This window comes from Puma concolor, chromosome D1 (assembly GCF_028749965.1).
Source record: "Puma concolor isolate L17-30 chromosome D1, mPumCon1.1.hap2, whole genome shotgun sequence".
NCBI lineage: Eukaryota > Metazoa > Chordata > Mammalia > Carnivora > Felidae > Puma > Puma concolor.
In genome coordinates this window covers 55,527,095-55,538,440 of record NC_141676.1, presented here as the reverse complement: position 1 = coordinate 55,538,440, position 11,346 = coordinate 55,527,095, and the positions used below count along the sequence as shown (strand labels likewise).

The following is an 11,346-nucleotide window of genomic DNA, read 5'->3' as shown; positions in this document are numbered from 1 at the left end:
CTGTCTTCTCTACTTATGGCCCCTTTAGATTCTCAGATGTTCCCACCATTTCTGCACCACTCTAGAGCATATGGGTCTTAGACTCCATCCTTGATTTCTGTCTCTTACACTCTGCATATAAACCTGCAAATCCTAATACTTTTGAAACTATAACTGGAATGTAATCACTCTTCATCACCTCCAAAATTTCCTCCCCCTTCTGAGGCACCAGATAATTGGATATCTCTCACTTGGATAATTTCAGTAGTTTCCTAACCATTCTCTCTGCTTCTATCCTTAACTTTCCCTACTACCAAGTCTGTTTCACCAAGACAATATCTTGGCCTGAAATATTTCATTCTTTATAATATAACAACAACATTTTACTATGCATTCTCTGCCTAAGGTATTATGAAATGTTTGTGGTAGAAAAAATAATGGCCCCCAAAGATATCCATCTCCTAATGCCTGGAACCTGTGAATACATTACCTTTACATGGCAGAAGGGATTTTGCAGATGTGATTAAAGTTGAAGAGATGAGATGAGGACATTATCCTAGATTATCTTGGTGGGTTCATTCTAATCACAAGATTCCTTAAAAGCGGAGAACCAGAGAGGTGGCAGCATTAGAAGGACTTGATCCACTATTGCTGGCGTTGATGATGGCAGAGGGAGGGAGACCATGAGCCAAGGAATGTGGTCAGTCTCTAGAAGGAGAAAAGACAAGGGTATTGATTCTCCCATATGCACTCTAGAATGTAGTCCTGCTGATGCCTTGATTTTAGCTCTGTCACTCTGAGACTCATGTCAGTCTTCCAGTCTGCACAACTGTAAGATAATAAATTTGATGGAAGAATCCATTATTACTTTGATTTATACAGTTACCAAAGATTAGAGAAGTTAAGCAACTTACTTAGGTCTCTCAGTTAATAAGTGTCACAACCACTATTAAAAGCTTGGGCTACTGGAGACCCTTTCAGGTTTTAAAACTCATTCCCTAGAGAATCTTTACATGACCATTCATCGACTACTAATTCCAATTCAGATTGCTCTAAACCTAACAGCATGTGTGCATGTGTATGTGCCAGACTGGATTTTAACATGTTGTCACCTGTGTGTGCTTATATTTTGTGTATGAAGGTTAGTCTTTTATATCTCCTCACATTGAACTTCTTGAGATCATTGGAAACATTTTCTCTACCAGGCTGGGCAAATTCTAGGGCATTGACTGCTTTCCGATCAGTCTCAGAAACTACTTGGGAATGTTTATGTTTATGTATCCCCTGGCCAAAAGAATGTTATTTTTTCTTATAGCAATAGTGTTATAATAACATTATAGTATATTCTGAGCCAGAGCTTGGTGCATGCACATGGAACTGTTGTGCCTGCTGTTAGAGCACTGGCACACATTGTACACCTATTTTCAAAGTATGGTCCATCTCACTGTCCTACACTTACACCAGTCCAGCAGAACAGTAGCTGGTAATTCAGTTCAGCCTTCCAAAAGTCTGAGCAGAATGCCTCTCAATGAAGTCACATAGCCCCAGGAGTATGTAGTTATCAATATATCAACATCAATACCATTGAACCTGGGAAATACCAGTCTGTGACATCATTGCTGCATATAAATGTTTTCCCAACTTGTTAATCCAAATAGGAAGAGCAGAATTAGAAACAAAAAAATGCCATAAGGACTTGCAATAAATACTACTTATTGAGTGCCAATGTATTTACTACAGTAAGCAGTAAAATATTCTTGCCTGTCAAATTAGCAAATTTTTATTTGCAAAGTTTTATAAAAAACTTACAATGCACAGTGTTATATTGTTGTGTTATCATGGACTAAATACTGTTTTACAGTAGAACTTTGTGAAAGTGTATTTTTCCAGTATATTGTTGGCTTACAATGTCCATAAGATTCTCTTCCTAGAAATTTATCCAAAGAAAAAATAGAGATATGGACAATGCTTTATAGAGAGGAACATTTATTGTGATATTATTCATAGTAGTAAAAATGTAGGTAACAAAAATTCTCAATGACATAGAAATAAGTAAAGCATTTTCTCCAGTCATAGGATACAAGCTTTAAAATTCACACATGAAGTAGCTGATATGGATGGTCATCCTAAATCAGGAAATGGGAAAGCAGAATTCAGGGCTGGAAGTTTCCTGAAGCAGTAAGCAGTGTGGGTTCTGAAAGAAACAGTCCGAGACAGGAGCAAAAGGCCAGAGACAAATCAGGTAATCTAGGGTTAATGTACCCAAATTATAGAAACAAATTTAAAAAGCAAGGAAAGAATAACAATAATAACAAACACTGGTTGCTGCATCAGTAATTGTGGTCAGAAATTATCTGTTTGCTATTTACCAAAAATATGAAGCTCCTACAACTCCTACTGGCCCTCCATGGTCTGGTGAAAGTCTCATTCTCTTCTCCTGGATTCAGCCATGTTGAATTATTAGTAGTTCTACCCTGTGGATATGGCCAACATTAATGATTCAATTTTAGTCAATAAATAAATGTCGCTCTTTCTTTCCTCTATCACCTTCTTCTGGCTATTTCTATTATTCCTATTTATCCCACTCTTCTCTGCTCCCACCATGTTTTATACACACTTCCATCAACATTCTTCATGCATTCATTTATCATTACGAAAATAGTGTATGCATACTATGTGTCTGTTATTGAGCAAGATTTGAGGTTATAACAGTGAACACAATGGATATTGCTCCAGATGTTAAAGAATTTAGTGGAGGATAAAATTAAGTATGTGGGGAGTTACATTACTGTGTTATAGTTACTCTAAAGAAGGAAGATTAATAGAGATTTCTGCTACTAAAGAACCAATAGCATCAGCATCACCTGAAAGCTTGTGAGAAATGCAGGATATCAGATGTACTGAATCATAATATGTATTTTTTTCAAGATACATAAGGGACTCATGTATCTCATTCAAGTTTGAGAAGCACTGATGTAGATCACATGGATGTTGAGACCTAGCCCCATAGTCAAGGGAGGCTAATCAAATATAATGGCTAAAATGAGATCTGAGGAAATAAGGATTTCCTGAAAGAAGCTAGGGCTGAGGATAGTAGCATAGAGGGTAGGGAGAGGCAATAATAGCAAATTAGGGAAATGTTGCAGGAATGGTCAACAACATGGTCAATAAAACAGGTGTTTTATTCTAGAGGCAGACTGAACATAATATTGGAGAACTGTAATTCAGGGAAGTTAAAAAATAAACACAAATATAAAACAAAAACAAAGGAAAATAAAACAGTCCACAATATTCGGCTTCCGTTAATTTATCTTAAAAATTTTTTAAATGTTTTATTTAGTTTTGAGAGACAGAGTACAAAGGGGGGAGGGGCAGAGAGAGAGGGAGACAAAATCTAAAGCAGGGTCCATGCTCTGAGCTGTCAGTACAGAGCCCAATGCAGGGATCGAACCCCAAAACTATGAAATCATGACCTGAGCTGAAGTCAGATGCTCAACCAACTGAGCCACCATTAATTTATCTTTAATTTTGAAATAATAAAATCTTAGAAAAAGCTATTTTAAGTTTAATGTAAATGTAAATTTTATGTCAATAAAAAATAAAATCTTTTTTGAATTACATTTGAGGCAGAACTTAGGAATCAGTAAACAGCTTACTACTGCCTTGGAGAACAAGGCTCAGAGGTGAGCAAAAGTGGCCCATGGTTAGGGAGTTGGAGATGAATTCAGTAGGGTTGAAGCAGAGAGGGTGGAAAGACAGTGCTTTTAGGATAGAGCCAAAAGGCCTACAAAGCCAGATTCCTCAGGGATCTGTGAAGCCAGAGGATTGGAAGCAGGGTGACGTCCTTATCAGATTTCTTTTACTACAGTGACTGTCTTACCTGTCAGAAATGTGAACTTCTTGAGGGTAGAGACTACACCTTTTAATTCTTGATATCTGGAGCATAGTATCTGACACATACCAGTCACTAAATAATAATTTATTAAAATTGCTATATTAATGAAAAAAATAATTGTAATGACAATCAATAATCATAAATATTGACAATTGTTAATAACCTATTATGAGTGAGTACAAAGTGTTCTATGCTGACTTTTGTATAGATTAATATTGGGTCACTTTATTTATTACATGAACTAAATCTATGGAGCGGATACAATTATTATCCCCATGTAAAATTGAAGAAATTGAGTGGAGGTGGTTGCATAATTATCCCATGGTCACACTTTTGATGACAGAGCTAAGTTTTGGATCCTGGCTATCTGGTTTTAAATACTTTGATTTTAACCAGTGCTTGTTAACTCTAAAGGAATAGGTGAATGCAGAGAAGGTATTCAAAATATTCAAGCCTTGGGACACGCCAATTAGAAGAGACACTCTATCAACAGAATGAAGGAGGGTCATTATGCCCTCTGTTTGTGTATCCACTAACCATTAAACTTGGGCTGTTGAATGGTTTAAATCCCTCAGTTTGCACTAGAAAACAACCTGAAGTTCTCCTAACAGAATACTAGCTCCTGTAGCCCTGTTCATGGACCAAGGCTCTTTAGATTGGAATCCTTAGCATGACCAGCAAGATTTTCACATATATGTCCCTGTAATAGCCTGGGTATCCCCCTTTTGCTTCTGTATCTTGGAAACAACTGTTTGAATTATGCATTTTTCCCATGGAGTCTCAGTCATTTCATGACAAATTTATTCAGGGCTGTGAGGATGTCTGCCCCATCTGTTAAAGTGCTTTCTGCAGGAAGACTAAGTTTCTATATTAGTCCTGAAGATACCTCAAATGGGTAGCTTATTTTCAGATTTTTGATGAACTCCTGGAAAAAACTATGTCTTTCCAGACTTTCCTAGGAATCTAGAATCTTGTGACAGAAGGAAAAAAAAAACTACACAGAACAAGTAAGCAATGCTAATGATAGTAAATACCTCATTCGTTTTTTCCATGTAGCAGAACTTTGCAAGGCAGTGCCCTCTTGGCATAGCTTTTTATGCCAAGAAGTATGTTTAATTAGTTACTGTTCTTGAAACTACCAACCCTCTCAGTCCCCACAATTGTCAAAAGGCTGTATTAATGACCAAAGTCTGAGGGCCATTAATGAGTATCCATATCCACAGTTTTAACAGAAGCTGTCTGTCAAACATAGTTAATGTCTCTACCACAGGGATAAATGTATTAGTGTCAGTTTTAGACCAGTTATCAGAGTAGTATAGTGCCTTTGTAAGCTTGCAAGGGACATCTTGATTGCTCCCAATTTCTGGCGATGATGAATAAAAAATAAACATTCATATGCAATTTTTGTGTAGATATAAGTTTTCAATCCTTTGGGTATATAAGGAGTGAAATTGCTGGATTGTATAGTAAGAATATGTTCAGTTTTGTAAGAAACTGCCAAACTGTCTTCTAAAGTGGCTGGACCATTTTACATTTTTCTGGACCATTCCTTCAGCCATGAATGGGACTTCTTGTTGCTCCACTTCCTTCCAGGATTTGGTGTTGTCAGTGTTCTGGATTTTGGCAATTCTAGAATCATTATTATTTTAGTTTGCATTACCCTGATGACATATGATATGGAGCATCTTTTCATATGCTTCTTTGCTGAATCACTTTCTTTTAAGTTATCATTTTGTATGCCTGTGTACAAGTTAGGAACAACTCTCCAGATATTCAGAATGCTCAGGAACAGTCATGGGCTCTGAACCAGATAACACTGCAGTGGCCTCAGTGAATACAGTTATTCACCCCTCCTCTCCTACCTGTGTTATCTATGTGTTATGATTGCTGCAATACTGGCAAATGAATGGTAAGCAAACTCACGGGTGAACCATTAACACCCCTTCTCCCTTACTTTTACTCTATGAAAGCTTTGTTTTGACTTAACAGCTGTCTGGGGGTCAAAAAGCTCTTGAATGAACTGGAATCCTGGAATCTCCAAGATATTTCTTTGGCGAATTAAGAATGAAGCTGCATGCAAAGAAATTGCTCTTTGTGGTCTTTCAGGGCACAAAGGGTTAGCAGGACACAGGTGTATAGTTGTCTACTAGGGATTTGATTTTCTGTTGGGAAAATAACTCTCACCAGGCAGCTTCTGAGCCCTTTGTAAAGCCTGCTTTTCTGAGGTCTGATACCTGAGTATTCTGTTTGAGTTCTCTTGGCAAAAGAGAACCTCTTTGGAGATGGCTTAATGGGGCAGGACTGGTCAGGGGATGTTTTCCTAGCCTTGGGACAGAAGCATCTTTCTGCCCATAAGGTTTTGAGGTTGAGATAATCTCTCTCTCTCTCTCTCTCTCTCTCTTTCTCTGGCTTTAAAAGACCCTCTGCTGCTGTGTGGGATGACTCTTCAAAGAGCAGAGGGTAAGAGCAAATGACCTCCCTTTCCAGACTCAAGATTTCTCCTTTGCATAAGGTCAGTGTTTTAGTGCATTGAAATCTTTTCTGAATACATCAAGGACTCTACAATCTTAAGATAGTTTATAAAACCAACAGTTCAGAGAAAATTGGTGAACTTAGTAGTATATATTTGACAAATTCATATACTATATATATTCATATATCAATTTAAAAACAATTGATATAATAAAATATACATTAAAGTCATGAAGCTATGAGCATGTGTTCATCATTGAACATATTTTAAAAATTAAATTCCTTTTAAATAAGTAATGGCAAAGCATGGCATTTGAAGTCAGAGAGAATAGAGTTTAATTTTTAGATCTGCCATTGTCATGTTGTATAAATGTGAGAAAGTAACATGATTTCTTCGAGCCTTGGTTTTCTAATTTTAGCTTCAGTTTTCTCATCTATAAAAGGAGCTCATAAGACCCAGGGCATGTTGTGATAGTGATGAATGCAAAGCTTTATAGTGGGGGCAGTCTATTTATATGTTCTTGGTAGTCTGGTTACAAGGATTTGTAAGTCATGGCCCTTGTCTTGGAAGAATTCTCCACTGGGGAGAAAGAGACATTTAAGTATACCTTCCCACGAATAGTTATTTAATATTTGCTCATTAGTTTTAGTGCAAGAGGACCAAAGGAGGGTTAAGAATCATAGAATTAAAAGGAAAAAAAGCTATTATTTTTCCACAAGCTTCACTAATGGAGTTCCCTCCATTGGAATAGTCCCACTCTGTTTTCCTTTGATTCAAAAAGGAGACCAGAGGAAGCATGCAAAGCAGTGGAAAGAGGATTCAGAGAAAGAGATATAATGAAGTAAATTGTTACATAGTAGGCATTTAATACATTATCAGTGTTGTTACTAAAGAGAAGGCTAGTTTGGATACTTAGATAATCCTTTGGGGTCTCTTAATTTATTTAACTCTAATACAAAGAACATTAACGCGAGAGCCTGTTTCCTCATCTTTAAAATAAAGAGGTTATTATTTAAAGGTCCTTACAACTTCACACAGAAAAATTTATTTCTATCACCAGGTCTATCTTTGTATAGAAATATATCTGGTAGGATGAATACTAGATTAATCAGAAAAAGTGTTGATCTCCCATTTTAATATATGCCAATATGGTTACATGAACTTTATTACTAATTTGAAGGGGTATCTATCAGGAATCACAATATATGCCTGATATTAAGGGTCTAGGGTTTATTACTATTACCAGATATAATGAATTCATTCATTGAACAGATGCTCTTAGAAACTGTTGTGCCAGGCATTTTTCCTGGCTCTGAGGTCAGAGGTCTGAGAAAAACTGATGAGGGCCTTGTGTTTTCCTGGGGGTTTATTTTCAGCTGAGTGGCACGCCTCTCCAGTCTCATCAGTAGACTTCTTCCTTTTTGAAAATACTGCTATTCCCCAGGGCTCTTTCCTCTGACCTCCTTCACTGTTCCTATGACTTTAAACCGGCCATCAGTTAGACAACACAGGAGTCACTTTTTTGGCAAAGCAAGTTAAGTACATATTCTAATTCTTGCATGTAAGTCACAGGTGAAAAAGTGAGATTTGTCTTCCAACTGATGTACAAGCATTGAAACCAACCAATGGATTTTATTTTGTTATACATTGCCCCTCAATTCAGATTTTCTAGACATTATTTTTTTGTGTTTGAGTTCTTAAGAGCCTTCCTATATTGAACATTTTTCTCTTTTCTTCTCTTCAAATGCCCTCTTCATCACACTTCATGTAATGAATTATCCCCACTCTAGTCAAAGCCACTGCCTGTTAATAGAGTTGGAATGAAACTTACCAAGTTGACTTATATACACTTCGATATTTTCTTTCCCAGAGTCATGGACAGGCCTTCTTGTGGTACCAGATGTAATTCTAATTGCACACGCTGGAATTTTGTAGATATTTAAATATTTGTTGAGTGAATACACACGTGAATGAGTAAAAAAGGAGCACATACCTTAAAAACCAAGTATTATTTCTGTAGATAAAATAGGGTGTAAGAACACTTAGGACAAGAATCACTATAGAGGAACTTCTTTAATCCTACAGATTTCTTGATGTGGGTGAACATGTCATCATCCTTCACCTGAATGGAGATTAACCCAGATTCATGACAGTTACTAAGGGACCACACCCACCAAAATCTCCATTCATTTTCTTATCCTTTCACAATAATGGAATATTAAGAATCATAATCAGGTAATTCCACTCTAATTGTTATGTCTTAGCTTGAAATTAGTTCCTTTGTTCTTGTAAGGTTAACTTTGGGCCATATTTCTTCAGGGAGAATTTCCCTTAAACAATATCTGATTCAAGGCTACTACCTATACAATGAAACACTTTATCAGTTATCACCCATTGCAGTTTATTTGCCAGATTGAATTTGCTCTTCAATAATATTTAGTTTTTATCAATAGCCATTGTGCTATTTAATCAGTGGTATTAGAAAATATTTAATATTGTCTTTATGATCCTCTTTTATTTGGATGCATAAGGACTTATCTTTTTTATTTAATGTTTATTTATTTTTGAGAGAGAGAGCGCGCAAGTGGGAGAGGGACATAGAGAGGTGGGCAGAGGATCCAAAGTGGGTTCTGTGCTGACAGCAGTGAGCTCAATGTGGGGCTCGAACCCGTAAACTGCAAGACATGAGCTGAAGTCAGGAGCTCAACCGACTGAGCCAACCAGGTGCCGTAGGACTTTTAAGCCTTAATGGACCTCTTAAGGGGAAAAGAGAAGTGAAGAAAAGCAGGATGAATTGGCTTTTGTATTGTCCCAGAGTTGCACAGAAATATCCTATCTGTCCATGTACATGGAATCATAAAACTGGAAAATATGTTAGTTATCTACTCTAACCTCCTTTTTTTTTTTAATTTTTTTTTTCAACGTTTATTTATTTTTGGGACAGAGAGAGACAGAGCATGAACGGGGGAGGGGCAGAGAGAGAGGGAGACACAGAATCGGAAACAGGCTCCAGGCTCTGAGCCATCAGCCTAGAGCCTTACGCGGGGCTCGAACTCACGGACCGCAAGATCGTGACCTGGCTGAAGTCGGACGCTTAACCGACTGCGCCACCCAGGCGCCCCTAACCTCCTTTTTTACACATGTATGTGAAAATGTGCTGAAGCCTAGATATAACATGTTACTCTTGCTAAAACCCAGGTGTCCTTGTATATGATTTAGTGTTCTGTCTCTTTCCTTAGTTCACCCAAGATGGACTCCAAATCTAAGAAAAGGATAACTGGGTTTGCACTTCCATTGAAGAACAAGACAAGGCTCACTAGTGATCCTGGATTGTATGATGTGTAGAAGAGAGTGAAAACATTTTCCTTGCCTACTTGTATGGTCTTTTCCTTCAGGGAAATCTGCTTCCTTCACTCATCATGCCATCCTTCAATCAGAGCATTTTCCACCCTGCAGTCTTCTTTCTTACTGGCATCCCTGGCTTTGAAACTTACCATGCCTGGCTCTCCATCCCTTTTTGTTGTCTCTATGCCATTGCCATCTCTGGGAATGGCATGATCCTGTTTGTGATCTTCACTGAGTCGAGCCTCCATGAACCCATGTACTATTTCCTCTCCATGCTATCTTTCACGGACCTAGGACTATGCCTTTCCACATTGGTCACCATGCTGGGTATTTTCTGGTTCAATGCTCAAGAAATTAGTTTTGATGCCTGCATTGGTCAAATGTTCTTTATCCATGGTTTCACATTCATGGAGTCCTCAGTACTCCTGGCGATGGCCTTTGATCGCTTCACTGCCATCTGTAACCCACTGAGATATGCCACAATCTTAACCAATTCAAGGATCATCAAAGTGGGCTTTGCCATTGTTATTAGGGGGACAACGGCTCTAGTGCCTTTACTCCTGCTCCTAAAGCGTCTGTCTTTCTGCCATGGCCATGTTCTGCACCATTCATATTGTTTCCACCCTGATGTGATGACGCTTTCATGCACAGACACCAAGATCAACAGTGCATTTGGTTTGGCCATTGTCATATCAACTGCTGGCCTAGACTCTGTGTTTATCCTCCTTTCCTATGTTCTGATCATCCACTCTGTGCTCAACATGGCCTCCCCAGAGGAGCGGAAAAAGGTCTTTGGTACCTGTGTCTCACACATAAGTGCTGTTGCCATCTTCTACATTCCCATGATCAGCTTGTCACTGGTGCATAGATTTGGGAAGCAAGCCCCTCCCCTTGTGCACACTCTCATTGCCAATGTTTATCTGCTCATCCCTCCTGTGATGAATCCCATAATCTACAGTGTGAAAACCAAGCAAATTCGTAAGGCAGTGCTCAAAATATTCCTTTCTAAGATGATTTAGGAATTTTTTATTTTATCCTTTCTTCCCATAGTCTCTCTAACTCATATTTGATTATTATATTATTTATTTATTTAAATTAGAGTTAGGTAACCTACAGTGTAGTATTAGTGTTAGGAGTAGAGCCCAGTGATTTATCACTTATATATAACACCTAGTTCTCATATCAACAAGTGCCCTCCTAATACCCATCACCCATTTAGCTCAACTCCCACCCAACTCCCCTCTAGCAGCTCTTGGTTTGTTCTCTGTATTTAAGACTCTCTTATGGTTTGCCTCCCTCTCTCTTTTTATCTTATTTCTCCTTCCCTTCCCCTATGTTTATCTATTTTGTTTCTTAAATTCCACATATGAGTGAAATCATATGATATTTATCTTTCTCTGACTTATTTAGCTTAGCGTAATACACTCCAGTTCCATCCACGTTGTTGTAATGGCAAGATTTCATTCTTTTTGACTGCTGAGTAATACTTCACTGTGTGTGTGTGTGTGTGTGTGTGTGTGTGTGTATGTATATAAAACACCTCTTCTTTATCAATTCATCAGTTGATGGTTGATGGACACTTGGGCTCTTTCCATACTTTGGTTATTATTGATAGTGCTGCTATAAACATGAGGGTGCATGTGTCCCTTCGAAA

General features: G+C 37.9%; 1 protein-coding gene across 1 annotated transcript; it reads left to right on the top strand.

The window, feature by feature from the left end:
- The first annotated feature begins 9,517 nt into the window (after positions 1 to 9,517).
- LOC112865204 (olfactory receptor OR51C1-like) lies at positions 9,518 to 10,711 on the top strand. The gene has a single exon (XM_025928240.2). The coding sequence runs from the start codon at positions 9,767 to 9,769 to the stop codon at positions 10,709 to 10,711; it is 945 nt and encodes a 314-aa protein (XP_025784025.1). The 5' UTR covers positions 9,518 to 9,766.
- The last annotated feature ends 635 nt before the right edge of the window (positions 10,712 to 11,346 follow it).